Source organism: Halyomorpha halys, unplaced genomic scaffold (assembly GCF_000696795.3).
Source record: "Halyomorpha halys isolate HHAL.00 unplaced genomic scaffold, Hhal_1.1 Scaffold493.1, whole genome shotgun sequence".
NCBI lineage: Eukaryota > Metazoa > Arthropoda > Insecta > Hemiptera > Pentatomidae > Halyomorpha > Halyomorpha halys.
In genome coordinates, this window is record NW_027111379.1 from 564,290 (window position 1) to 579,910 (window position 15,621).

Below are 15,621 nucleotides of genomic sequence, written 5' to 3' on the forward strand. Positions count from 1 at the left end.
ATGTTGTTGTTATCTCTTCTGTTCTATAGCCCTGATGAAGACCTGAAACTCAGGTCGAAACGTCGGCATAAAATAAATAAATATTGTTTTGTTTATTTATGTTGTTCTTTGCTGACCGCACCTCCCGACAAACTTCTTCAATCAAACAGTTAAGTAACAATTACACCCTATAAGGTTATTTTAAGTTATTACAGTAGATGGAAGAAATCACAGCCTTTAGATATCTAAAAAAACAATTGTAAATTTGCTACAGGACAATTTAACTAAGGAGAGGAGCAAGATAGTTTTCAAGCCATTCTAAAATGGATTTTCAGGGATTTTTTTTAATACATAGGTGTAAAAAGTTCATTATGCCTTATCTTTGCCAATAATGGTCCAATTTCAATAATTTTGTTTCTTTTTTTCATATTTGTGAGAAATTTAATTACTTTAAAAAAATCAGTGTGGTCCACACTTTTTACCTTCACTTTTTTCTTAGAGGTTTATGAAGAGATTCTAAGCACAAAAAGTTGAAGGACTTTATGGGAAGAATAAGGCAAGTTTAATCAAAATCATTTATAGAGCCGTATTGTAGCTAGAATCTTTAGAAAAACATCTTTTTTGGCTATTGCACGACAGGTATCCCTCAAAATGTGCCTGATTTGGTAACCTTAGCAATTTCACTGATATGGCCACAATAATTTGAATAAGGTGATGATGATAATGAGGGAGCTGTCTCATTATTTTGCCTTCCAGCTGTAAATAAAACTATATTTATACTCAAATTATATTTTTATATATATTTATAGGGTCCTTTAACGCTTCTGTCTCCAATCTTTATTTTAAACCTTAAGTTGGGGCTTCGCTGAGGCTTCCCTATGAATGGTACATGTTAGGATTTATTGTCTGGCAGACATTTAAAAATAATGCAGGTTAAAATTATATTAAAACATTAAGTTAAATTACAATTTATAATAGTAATCAATATATAGCTATATACAATGTTCATATTGATGTGGAGGTTTGGTTATGTGATAAGTGAAGGAATGAGTGTTGTTTAAAAGAAAGAATGGATGAAGATTGGCGAATGGGAATGGAAAGAGAATTCCAGAAGAAGGTTGCATGTATGACGACGGATTTGCTGAAGCAGGCAGTTCTATAGAAGGGCATATATAAATCAATCGGTTGGGATCTGTTGTTTAATGAGTGGAGATCAAGGAATAGGTAGGTTTTTTGATTTTAAGAACTTGGAATAGGAAGACAGCAAGGAGGTATTGCTCTTTGGGGGGTTGGATAGAGTCACTTCAACTCGGTATACCAACAGGAGACATGAGAGTGCCTGGGAAACCCGAAGATAAATCTTACGAAACAATTCATGGGTCTCTTCAGTTTCAACTCCAGACCAGCAGATAGTCCTCCATAGACCAAGGAACCGTCATCCGAAAGAGGATAATATAACTTGATGGGTATTTTGAGGAATGGAGTCACAGAATCTCAGGAATCGTTTAAGTACCAGTTATGAATTTACGTGTGTTCTGGGAAATATGATTTGACTCCAAGGTTTTTTTATTGTAGGATAGAACTGAATCAGTTGGTTGTAAGGGAAGGAATAAAGAAGGCGCTTGGAGTCAATAAGAATGACCTTGGTTGATGTGATGGCAAATCTAAGAAAAAAATCAGGCATGTCCCAGACAGAATGTTTTTTATTCTATATTTTCATTTTTGAGAGGGATTAATTATTGAAGGTGTCAGAATATACCAACTAAAAGAATTATTACTGCAAATATGGGAGAAAGAATAATACTAGAGACTTGTAAAAATAAATATGTCCCACACTAAATTTTGATTTGAACAAAATAACTACAAAGACCCACTGCTTCTTCATCTAATAAGACACAGAGATAAGATAAAAAGAACAATGCCCCAAAATAAAATAAAATTTAACTGAAGAAGTCACCACAATTAAAATTAAAAATCACCAAACAGGGCACTAAAGAGGAAAGAGCATGAGGCCACATTTTCATTCTCCAGAAAAAAAAAAACCATTGTATAGGTAAAATTAACCTAATTAAAATAAATATAAAATTTATATTAACTTTATCAGGTTAATTTTTCTGAAAAAAATTATAAAAACTAAATAAATATTCAACCTAAAATCAATCAAACGATGACAGTATTATTAATATTTTATCATATAAAAGTCATACCTGTACTGTGTAGATTGTCTGAAAATACTCTCTGCTTGGTCCATAGGCCTATAAGAGTGTTGATCAATGAAGTTTTCAATCTTATCCAAAACATTTGTAACGTTTTCAGCATTTCTTCTCAATATTTTTCCTATAATAATTAGAAAATTAATTAAATGATGATGTTTGATCATATGGTATTCGGAGGCATAAGTTAACATTATGGGTATTCATCATCTTTAGTTCAATGTGTTAAATGGAGAAGCATTTCCTTCTTTTATCAAGTTAAAACAATACATCATTTAACATGGTTGAAAGTCTGTCAATAGGTCAATAGGTCTGCTAAATGGAGAATGATGTCATATAACAGAGCAGCTGAGCTCCACACTATCTCGTCTGCTGTCGTTTTGATAGTTTAAGTGTTTGTAGTCTGTGTTTGGTTTTTGTTAGGATGATTTTAAAACTCTAATAAAGCATTAGATAAAATTAATGAAATTCTGAAAGGTTTTGGAAGGAAAGATTACAAAGTTTCCCAGACAATCCACTAGGAGCTCTTCTGAATTTAACATATAATATAGACTTTAAATTGGGCTGTTCACAATTCTATACTTATAACATTTGTCATGTTAAAACTTTTTACATTTAATACATAATGAAGACCCTTCATATACTCTATGAATTATTAGTTATGTCTCAAGTAATATTTTTTTTTTACATAATTGTGTAAGCAAATCTGCTACAAAGCCATCAATTCATCACTCACAAATAAAACTTAATTGTAGACTAAAGACTGCATATCTCACACTGAAGTGATTAGAGCTAAATAGAAACTTTTTTTTACATATATACATATTTTACCCTTTATATACATATTTTATGTACTAGATTTCGCATCTACCAATAATAACCTTTACAATTATTGCCTTTCGATTGAGTTTTACTCTCATTAATTACATAAACATTTAAACTTTGTATTTTCAATTTAATTCAATATTTAATACTTTTTTATTTTCAATTTGAGCAATCCATTACAAGATTATATTTTCCTAGCGAAATAATTTGAGCAAAAATAAAACATAAAATTAGCAGTCATCTACAAAAATTCATAAAAACTTTTGTATTCAAGTTGAAAATAGCTGCTTTTTGACACGTTGGAAGCCAACTATAAGACAAATCAGAGTTTTATGTTATTACTGAGGTAGCCAACTACAACTTTTCTTGTAGTAGTTTTATTAACCAGCCATAATCCACAATAAATACAAATTTTATCGTAGCTACCCAAAAATGGCTATGAGATGATTTGCAGTTGGCATCTAAGGCCATAGCTAAGAGTTACCTCCTTATTGTGAGTCAACATTTTAATAAAGATGTGAAGACTTAGGTCCATAACTTTAAGTGAACAAAATGTGATGTATGTAAATAGGATATGAATTCATTTAATGTTTATTTCAAATGTTAAGATACAAGCACTCATGAGTACAATTTATGAGCTATGGCATGAATAAATATTATTAATTGACATAATAACTAATTATGAAAAAAAAACTTGGGATTAAAATTTTTAAAAAATCATCTGCTAATACAAACTACAAATATACGTCTTATGTTACCTGCTTTACTAATTTCTCGAACTATATCTGGAATTGTTCTGTCTACGGAGCGCTGAATGTTAAGTTTAATTTTATCAAACTGATCACGGCCTTTTATGACTTCATTTTCTATATCGCTGGCTAGAAGTCCAGTTACATTTTGAAGGCTTAAAGTCACATCAGGAAGCTTAAGAACATATAAAATATATAAATGATATTAATTTTAGAAACTTTATATTCATAGAAAAAATAATAATAGCCAGGTCAATTAATGAAATAATAAACAAAACAGATAATTTTCATTAATAATATTTGATAGAATAAAGAAAAATGTTTATAATTAACCTTATTACTCATTAATCAATCTATTAAAAGCTGAATGATTATATACATTCATAAATAGATGATTAAGAAATTAAACATTAAGGAAATAATTTATGGCTAAGTTGATCGATCAAAACCTTGATTCAAAAGCCCGAATTTTTATGCAATTGTATATTTTCTTTGCCTAATTGTATATTTTATATGTCTTATTGCATATTTTGCCACATACTACACAAGGTTTTAATTGGACATTGTGTAGCATATTCTGGATTTTTTTACTGCATAAAAATCTGAACCTTGGCGAGCACAAATATTATTTAAAAAGATAGAAAGATCACAGCAATAAATAATAATAATAAAAACTATCTTCATTTTCAAATTTATTTACAGCTCAAAAATTAATAATTATTTTTAAAAATATATATAATACAAAAATATATTTGGACATAAAATAATCATATTAATTTAATACCAGATCAGCCTGGTGGGCCTTACATGGTTAATGTAAGAGGTACTTTTTTTTTTTTTTTAATTTGGATATTAAGAAAAGTAAAAAAAAAATTCAAACAAATATCAACTAATGCTAGTTGGAGATTTCATCACAAGCAAGTTAAAATATTTCAGGATTAATTCTACTTTAAATCCAATAAAAAGAAATTTCTAATTAAATAAACAATAATCCCATTACCTTTGTTAAATAAATAAATTTATATTTTCGATTCTGAAAAATTAACATTTTGTACTCACTACATGTGATTCATTTAGTATAAAACCAACAACTAATAGTGTAGATTTCATTGCTTTAATGATCATTCATTCTTAAGCTTCTTGATTTTTCTAATTTGATAGTTACATCACAATTTATATTTCAATTGTAAATTCTAAATTAACAATTTACAAATGCACAACAAATTATGGAATTCCTAAACAGGCTCACATCAAACAACTACAATCTTTCCAGTCAAAAACACTATGACTTGTAACCAAAGCACCATGGTACATTAATAATGAGACTATACATATTGACTTAAAAATTCCATAGCACAGAATACGAACTTTCATGAAAAATTATTGGGACACTAAAACAAGCTTATAGAACAAATGGCTGCGACTCTCATGCCAGAGAACACAGGGAGGACACTAAAAAGAACATAGATGAGGAACCTGCTAATGTTAAAAAGCAAGAAAAGTCAGCTAAGAGGTACCACTGGGTGCTGTTTTTTTCATAACTTACATGTTATGAAGAAAAGTCAGCTAAGAGGTACCACTGGGTGCTGTTTTTTCATAACTTACATGTTATTTGTTGATTAAGGTCAGTCAGGTTGTCAATCTTGAATTTTACACGTTTGGGTGTAAATATAAAGAGTAAAATGTCAAAGAAAATTGGGAAAAAACTAATTTTATAAAAAATCTAATCTTGTTAATCCAACAGCACCAACAATTTGACAGATAATAAGATATTCCAGACGACTGAGGTTTCCTATATACAATGAAACATAAGTAATCAAGCTTGATATAACGGAAAGCCTTATTTATTTATTAAAGGGGGTTGGTTGTTTTACTGTAATCAATGGACATATTGTGAAAGGAAAACAACACCTTTATTCCACTCTAATAGGTCAAAATGTTCTGCCCTCAGAAGTTACAAGCTTAACAGATTACCAAATGTGTCTGATTTATAAATATCATAACAACCAACAATTTACTGTATTTATAATTATTTTAAATAATTGAACCCACTTTCCCCCCTAGAACTAATTTTAAACCGCTCCTTTAGATTGAAGCATTACATTTAAGACTAAAAATTAATTTTAAAAATGATAATTAAATGGTTAGTAAAAAATAATCCTTTTATTGTCAAGATACTAGCCAGCTCTAACCATGGAGGGAGGATCGTTTTCATTTTGTGGGACCGCCACATAATTAAAGTCGGCTCCCTGACCAGATAGAAACCAGTGACGCCACAACTCCCTCAACTACAGGCGGCCCAAAATTTGAATGATCAATAGTAAATAGCACCGAAATGGTGAAAATAACCATCAGCTCTCAGTTTATTTTGAAGGTATGGATGGGTCAAAGGATCAAGATATTTCCCTGCTAGCAGGTAACTAGGGATCAAGGGAAACACTAAATTTTTTTATGATTAGCTTCAAATCAATAGAGCAAATAAACAAGCACAATTAAATTTTAAAAAAAAAAATTAAAATTTTTAAATGGCTACTAACACAAAATTAAATTATTGAAGTACAAAAGAATTAGTAACAGAAAGTGAAAAGTGAGTTTACCTGAGGAAGATATTTGTCGAGCAACTTTGTAAGCAAACAAAAAAATTTAATTAGAAAGACAATATAAATACACTCAAAAATTGATAATACAAGCATAAATTAGATTTTAAAAAATAAAAAAAAGAAATATACCTGAGTGAAATTAGCTTCAAGCGTTAGGGCTGTGATGTTGTAGTTGCTTAAAAATTCAATACATGCTCTGTCATGGCGACAAATAGACAATTTCTCTAGTAACTGTTCTCTGACATTATTTAAAGCTAAAAGAAAAATTAGTCTTTTAAGAAATAACAGAAATAATCCAAAAAATATTTTAAAAAATTAATTCAACACTTTGGCCAAGGATATCATCAAGCAACGCTAGATTGGGTTTTTGGACAATGGTTGGAACACAATTGCCTAGTGGCTGGGAGCACATACATAGATGTCGCCAAAAGTCACTTTTCTAGCTTGCATTTGGAGTGATGGGAAGAGCTATAGTACTTCCCTTTCACCTTGGATAGTTCCAAATTTTATTTAGTACTGTCCTGGTTTCCAACAGATTGTTCTGGGTTCTGCCGCCATTAAGGATTTGTACACTCCTTCAAAATTTTTTTTAAGTATATAAATTTATTTACTAATGTATTCTTTTATTTTACACACTTCCAATAATATTTTTTAATTATGTTCAAAATATTTTTTTTAATTTAAAAAAAAATATTTCTTTTTACATTGTTAAGGGGTTATTTCATGTTGTTGAAATGTTTTATAGAAAATTTAGTAATGTACAATAACTTTCTAGATATCTTATTCAGTAATTCAGTTATTAAAAAATGCAAAAATGTATCAACGCATGCATAGGTTCAGTGGCATATGCGAGTGACAACAATGGGATGTCATGGTCAAAAAACAGGTATTTAAACTTTGTTTGGCTAAATATTTACACTTTATACATTATACAATGTTTATTTTAATTAAAAGAAAAGAAAATCAGTGGTTTTCCAGGGGATCCCCATGGTCAAAGTGTTAAACATGATTAGAGGGAAAAAAAGGGATTAAAATAAATAGTTTTATATTATAGTTTATTCGATGATTAAAATTGAAACTATAAAATAGATCTATCAATCTTATTGGTCATTAAAAATATATCTTGTAAAGATTATAAAGATATAAGGATGAACACAGCAGCAAACTCAAGAACATATTTTCTCATAATAAATGACAGTAAAGAAAGTTTGAGAAAGAGGAAAAATACTTGGTTGGATTTCCATCATCTAAAACCAGCTTTTGATTATATTTAAAGAAATATAGACATCCTTTCACAACAAAAAAGTATCCAATAAGCTCAAATTGGCAATATAACAAGTGTATCAGGATCCTAAATGAGTAATCAGTCTGAATGAAATGGTATAACAACCATTCTTATTAAAGAAAGAAGTGAAGCAGGGAGACAGTCTAACCCCTCGTCTTTTTGCCACATATAAAGATGATATTGTCAAACTTGATTCCAAAACTGGCTCAATTTTTTTTTTTATTAACTTTTAGATGAAAATGTATTCATTGATGATTTCCAGGAGAGAAGAATGAATAAGAAAGGTATGGAAATCAATACAACCAAGAATAAATTGATACTAGAGAGAAATATTAACAAAGATGTACACATAACATGTAATTGAGTAGTATTAGAATATGGAACTTATCAATATCTTGGCATAATGGTAAGTAGTAAGGATAGGCCGTTCCATGAGAAAATAAGCAAAGCTAATGGTGTATAATTCTCCAAATTAACAATGCATTAGCAGAAAGGAAATAGGCTAAGATACAAAATTGGTTATTTTTAAGACTGTGTTTTTTCCAGTCCTCATATACAGAGTAGAACATTATACTAAACTTGAAAAGCATATTGAAAGACTAACTACTGATGAAATGAGATTTCTTAGTTAAAAATTTGGAAGAAAAAAAAACAAGGGATCAAATTGGAAGTGCTGGAAGTAGCCATATAATATTTGAATGTTTAAACATCCATGAAGATTAGGATTAGGAGGTTCAAACACATATAATTGCTGCTTTCTCTGAATAGTGGCACATCTGACAAAAAAAAAGTTTTAGTTTTATTTTGAAATGGATGTGTCCCAAAGATATTACCATAGACAGACTTTTCTTTCTCTACTGTGGTCCCTCTGTAGAATATCCTACAGCTTGTAGGGTTGTCCAAAAATAACCAGTCAAAACACATTAAATACAAAATGAATATTTTTTTTTAAATATGCCACTAATCAAGCAAAGTAGTGATATGTGGAATGTCTGAGAAAAAGAAAGTAAAACAGTTAATGGAGGTAAGAAGGGAGAAGACTGGTTGGCAAGCTAAGAATCACATTTAGTGCAATATATTATAAAGCTGAACAGAAAACATGGAAAGTCCAGATTAAATGTATGGTTATAAGTCATGTTAAATGAAAGAAGTGGGCCACGGTGAGTTGTACTCTACAATAAAAGGCACAGAAGAGTTAGTAAAAGAATAAGAAGTAAAAATTTTTTAAAAATGATAAAACTAAAACTTATAAAACAAACCTATCTCAAGTCCTTTAGCGCGATTTTGTAATGATTTAGAGAGTGAATCTATATTATTGAGATCCGACCGGATGGTCTTCAGTCCTTGAACAATAGTTGTCAGATTTGAGAGAACAGCAGCTTTCGATATTTCACCAAGTTTATCCTTCACTATTTCACCACTTCCTGGGAAAGAAAGAAAAAGAAATTCCATACTAAATTTTAACAAAAATTTTACATATTAAATTTCAATAACATTAATTAAGAAAATTCTAAGAATTTTAGACTACAAAAATCCGCATTTTTAAATTCCACTATAAATGAATAACTATAACTAATTTAACAATTAAGAAAACAAATTTATAAACTGAAATAGTAAGTAAACAAATATTTTCAAGGTCATCATGAAACATAACATTTACCTCAATAGTCAGTTATATATTGGGTCCTTTCATATCAAATGTCAGTTTCCACAGGTAAGGTTATTTATTAAAAGAACCTTATGAAATCCAAATATTTTTATTCAAAATATTTACCCTCATTTTCTAAACATTTTCCCTAGCAGCATGTTATCAACTTTTCAATTTCAGAACTAAAAAATTCAAGGTTTTGTGAAGAAATGAAATCAGAAAGTTCTTTTCAACTCATAACGCTTCAGCTGCTGCCACTCATTAAGTTCACGAGATACCACTGATCTATCTATTAATACTTAACCAATGGTCTTCAAGTGACGAGAAAGTGTCGATACACTTATGCTGATGGTCCCTAAACTGTTTGGTTAGGATTTTCTTCCACAGCATGTCTAAGTTCATCATCGTCAAATGCTGGTGGAGGTCTTCCTCAGGGTTGGTTATCCACATCTGTGTCACTAACCAAATATTTTTCAAATCACTGGCGAATGGTTCTTTCATTACAACACCCTCCTGCAAATGTTGCGGTAATGTTTACTTGCAGTGTGGACTGCTGAGTGTCCAAATTTAAACTCATTAAAAAAAATTACACGAAAATCACGTATTTCCATAGTCAAATTTGATGGCATATTAAACAATGTGCAATCAATTGGGATGATAGTAAATATTATTCAAAAATTGAGGATTAATAATGGCTTATTATAATCTGTAAAAATAAACCTAGAAAACAACAAAAGCTCACTAATTCCACTTTGAATTTCTGAAATGATAAAAACAGACATTTCATGTTATGAAATGACCCAATAAAATAAAACTAGTACTGGCATATATTATAAAACATATATTTTATACGTCATTACATTAATGACCTTCCCTTCCAGATCCATCACTCCCAATACTACATCGATGCAGATGATTTCCAAATATACCTGTCCTTCCTGCCTTCTGACCTATAATCAGCCACCGAAAAACTTCAAGAAGATTTCGATGGGATTTGTGAATGGACGAGAGCTAACAAGTTGAAACTGAATGCGGAGAAGAAGAAGACAATCTAAATAGACTCCAATCACCTCCTTAAAACTGTTTCTAATATTCCAACTCTGTCCCTACATGATATACCCATTAATTTTTACCCCACCACCGAAAACCTGGGAATAACCTTTGATCAAATGCTTTCCTGGAGAAACCATGTATCCAATACCTCCCTGCCATACCTTTTCCACTTTAAAACGTCTAAATTACCTCTGCTACCTATTTTCATTAGAAACCCGTAGGCTCCTAGTCGCTTCTTTAATAATTCTCCACTTTGATTATTGCTGTACGGTGTATGGGGGTGACTCTAGGGATCTCAACCCAAAATTAAAACGTTTGATAAATTGCTGTGTACGACTCATCTTTGGGATCCCAAGAGATGCCTCTGTTTACCGTTTTTATGCAGTGGCTTTATCCTTCCTACCGTTGTAAGTATTTCTTAGCATCCTTCATCTTCCAAGTCATCCAATCCCGCCGCCTTTCATACATCTCCGAGCTCCTTCAATTCAAATTCTCTGTTCGCTCCAGCAATACCCATTCCTTGTCTTCAGATACACAAGGGCTCACTAAACCGCTGCTTTCGATAGATCGTTCATTATCCAATCCTCATCCCAATTGAACTCCATCCCTTCCAATATCCATCGCTCCAATACCCTCCCTACCTTTAAATCCCGCCTGTTCAATCATTTCTTACCCTTTCAGACCCCATAAAATAGTAAATAGATATAATTGTAAATATGTACTTAAATTATTATATCATTCTTAATTATTTTTACATCATGTTTTTTTTGTTCATTTTTTTTTATTATTAACTGATTAAAGTGAAAAAGTAACTTATAATTCTTTTTTATATTGACTGTTTATGTATGTTGTATTTTTGTTAATGTATCTCTGAGGATCCTCAGCCCACATTTGCCTATCTTTCTGTATTATTCTAAAAGGACTCATCCCAGAATAAATAAAGGATTATTATTAGAACTGCTTTAATTGGATCACAGTTATTCAATCCTGTTCTTCAAAAGAGATAAACCCCTAATGATATTTTTTAGTAGAGGATGGGCATGAATTCGCAAAAATACTAATCAATTTATGGTGTCAAATCGACAAATGTGAACTAGAACCAGAATATAGCTACTGTTTTATTGTTGTATGCAAGTAAGTATACCCCTGTCTGTCATGTCGGAGTGACATTTGTAACCTAGTACCAGAACATCTATTTCCAGTTTAGATAAAACATCTGTCAGGCTGAAATCAATAATCCTAAACATTATTCATGTTGACATGAATATAATAAACATTTACTTACTGTGAAGAAGCTTGCTAAGAACAGAATCTAGTTCACCAAAATTAGTTATAAGAAGAGTGTTAACTTCCTAAGAAAAAAAAAAAAAGTATAAACTTAAAGTAATCAAAAAAGCTTATAGATTAAAATCTTATAAAATAAACCATCTACAAACTTTTTTTGTGTTATTCAAATACAATTTTGTATCTCTCAATGATGTCCTAAAGGTTTTAGGAAAATTTTCAGCTCCTTCTTCCATGTACTCATTGGTAACAATAGCACAAACTACGCCAAACCTATTTTTTTAAAAAAAACATGGTTATATTGATGAAATACTATTCATGAACTAACTCAATAATTGGATTAAATTAAATATCTCACATACATGATCACAACAGTAACAGACGATAAAATAAAAGCATAAAAATGCCTCTTGCACATGTCATATTTTTTATCAAAAGGTTGTGTGCGAGCACCACATTTTCCCGCACAACGACAGCAACAAAACAGCAAGCCAGAAAACGGTACCACTGCTCCAAGAACCAGTCCAATCAACGCAACCAACAAGAGGAACAAATAATGGAAGCCCAAAGAGGTGAAGTCAGTATTCAACACAATATTTGAATTTTCTACTTTTACAAAACCTGCAAAAATAAACAGAAATATATATTAGATATAAAAGCAAATCATAAAAAATTATAACAATAAGATAAATAAGCTAATATTACTTAAATATGATGATAAAGCTTATTTATCTCAAATAGTAATAAAAAATAAAGAAAGAAAAATGTTTAAATTAAATTAATGAAATTAAGCATTTTCATTATAATAAGTAACCTAAAAATCATAAAATTAACCAATAACAACATGAAACATCTTAAACTTTAAATACAATATACCTTCTTTTTTTAAAATACTGATACACATAATTTTTCATAATTATAGAAGCCTAAACCATAAATATTATACTTGATAACAGAGCACTGGATAATAATATAATTTTGGCATTGTAATTAAACCTACATAAGTGTTACTTACCAATTTTATATATAAATTTAAAATATTAATAGTCTCATATAAAATTTAAAATGACTAACCTTAAACAGCACTCAGATACATACAACATTTTTAATAAAAAATATAATAATAATATATATGTATATATAGTTGACCGTAAAAATTGATATATAAGAAGATAGTCAGGGTTGCGGTCAAAAGAGAAATAAAAATAGTTTACAACTATTTATTTTCCGACGTTTCGCCCCACTTTGCAGGGCTTCATCAGGGCTAAAAAGATACAAAGCAAATGGTTGAACAGAAGGCAACAATGAAGCGGAAGCATGGAGGAGTGGGGAGGAGGTAGCCAGCCAGCCGTTTAACGGCTATATTTCAATTTCAAATACGTCGCGTATACAGGAAGTAGTCATAAAGATATGACGAAAAATGAAAAATGATAAGAGAAAGATACAGAAATATGATAATAATAATAACTATAATAATTTTAATTTAGGAATAACTAAGTAAAATTAGAATGACACATATCGTTACTAATAATACGAGATTATACAGAAGAAAATATAGCAGGGAAGTTAGTACAATATAGGATATAATAACAATGATTGTAAAAGAAGTAACTATTAATAAGTAAAAAGTAGTATTAACAAAAAAAAACAAAATTAAACAATGATAACAACTGTAGTATTTATAAATCGTGAAAATAATCATTTATCTACACTGATAATAGTAATAGTAAAGATAACAGGAGTAACATGAATAACAAAGTGAAATAAGGTAATTTAAAAATCGGAAGTGAAAGTGTACAAAATAAAATAAAAATATATAAAAGTAAAAGGTGAGATGGGGCGAAGGGGGTTGCCAGATTTGTGGATTTTAGGAAGTCCATACAGTCGAGGAGGTAAAGAATTATAATAAATTACCTTGTAGTAGGTGGGACGGTTAATTAATTTATTTTGAAGATGGGTTTTAATATGCTGATTAAATTTATTCATAAGTGAGCGGGTGGGATCACGGGTTGAAGGTAGATAGGTGGATTGGTCAGAGAAGAGTTGTGTAATTTTTCAATGTATTCAGTTTTATCTAAGATGACAGTCAGATTTCCTTTGTCAGCTCTAGTAACAATAAGTTGGTCATTAGATTTGAGAAAGGATCTGGTGTGGGATAAGTCTTTGAAAAATAAGGGGGAGATAAGAGAAGGTTGGGATGTGGGATGTTGTCACCTAGATCCGCTCACTTATGAATAAATTTAATCAGCATATTAAAACCCTTCTTAAAAATAAATTAATTAACCATCCCACCTACTACAAGCTAATTTCTTATAATTCTTTACCTTCTCGACTGTACGGACTTCCTAAGATCCACAAACCTGGCAACCCCCTTCGCCCCATCATATCCAATATTAATGCTCCATCTTCTAAACTTAGCCAATTCCACCTTCCATCTCTTCAGTTCCTGAGCCATGACAACCCTTACGACATCCACAACTCTTTCCAACTGCGTGAACAATTAATATCCCTTAGAATTCCCGATAACTTCATTCTTACTTCATTTGATGCTGAAAGCCTCTTCACCAACATACCCATCGACAAAGCACTCCAAATTGTGGAAAAAAACTGGACTACAATAGAGCCACATACCACTCTTAACTTAGCCTCATATCTTGAATCCCTTGAACTATGTTGCAAATCCGGATATTTAACTTTTCAAGGAAAGTTCTTTCACCAAACATCAGGTCTCGCCATGGGAAACTCTCTCGCCCTCGATCTCTCTAACATTGTGCTCAATAACCTCCTTGATTCCGTCATCCCTTTATTCCATATCGACATTCTAATTATCAAAAAATATGTAGACAAGCTTTTTATCATTCTAAACCCTGATAAAATCCCTCATATCCTTTCTTCTTTTAACTCTTACCACCCTCGCCTTCATTTCACCATTGAAACCGAAACTAACTCTTCCCTTCCCTTTCTTGACCTGCTTATTATAAAGAATAATGACGGCTCCCTGTCCACTGACTGTTATAACAAACCCACTTACTCCAGTAGGCTACTTAACTATTTTTCTCAGCACCCCCACCATCAAAAAATTAATATTGCCAAAAATCTCATACACCGTTGCCTTTCCTTATCTAATCCCCAATACCACAACACAAACATTCACTGTATTAAGACTACCTTGCTTTCAAATAATTTTCCACTTCACATCATAAAAAAACTTTTAAATTCTTACATCAACCGTTCTACGCCTACTTCTCCTTCCCTAAACTCTCTACATCCACCATCCACACTCTCGATTTATAGATCCCTTCCATATGTCCCCTCTCTCACTGACAACATACAAAAATTCTTAAAATCAACAATCCCTTCACTACGTCTTAGACTCAAATCTCAAAATAAACTATCTTACTTTTTTACTAATAATAATAAATAATTTTACACTCATTTTATTATCATCACAAACATTTTTCTATTATACTTTTGTTTTTTCACCTGTTTGTTATCTCTTTATCACTTATATTATCTATCGCTGCATTTACTTATATTTATTCATCTATGTTTTATTAACTTTCACATTTACTTTGTTTTTTGTAAACTTTTATTTCACATGTTTCTATTAACTTATTTCACTCATCATTATCATCACTTATATGGTTAACATTCCATCACATTTTTCACTTATTTCTATATGTTATTACTTATTTTTAATCTTTTTCTTTCTACATCTCACCTTTTACTTTTATATATATCTTTATTTTATTTTGTACACTTTCACTACCGATTTTTAAATTACCTTATTTCACTTTGTTATTCATGTTACTCCTGTTATCTTTACTATTACTATTATCAGTGTAGATAAATGATTATTTTCACGATATATATATATATACATATATATTGTAATAATTTTAAAAAATAGAAAAAATAAAATAAAAAGAATCTGAATCGTTTTTTTAAACTTTCTTCAAATATAAGAGAAATAACTTTGGGTTCA

General features: G+C 30.5%; 1 protein-coding gene across 1 annotated transcript in view; it reads right to left on the reverse strand.

Annotated features, from left to right (window-relative positions):
• LOC106683531 (prominin-like protein) overlaps nt 1-15,621 on the reverse strand; it is a gene marked incomplete at its 5' end in the record, with an annotated part of 44,049 nt that overhangs the window by 19,987 nt on the left and 8,441 nt on the right. Inside the window, 8 exon segments of the mRNA XM_014425055.3 lie at nt 2,187-2,316; nt 3,776-3,941; nt 6,364-6,387; nt 6,496-6,620; nt 8,911-9,075; nt 11,638-11,704; nt 11,789-11,909; nt 11,999-12,257. Coding sequence (XP_014280541.1) covers nt 2,187-2,316; nt 3,776-3,941; nt 6,364-6,387; nt 6,496-6,620; nt 8,911-9,075; nt 11,638-11,704; nt 11,789-11,909; nt 11,999-12,257 — 1,057 coding nt within the window.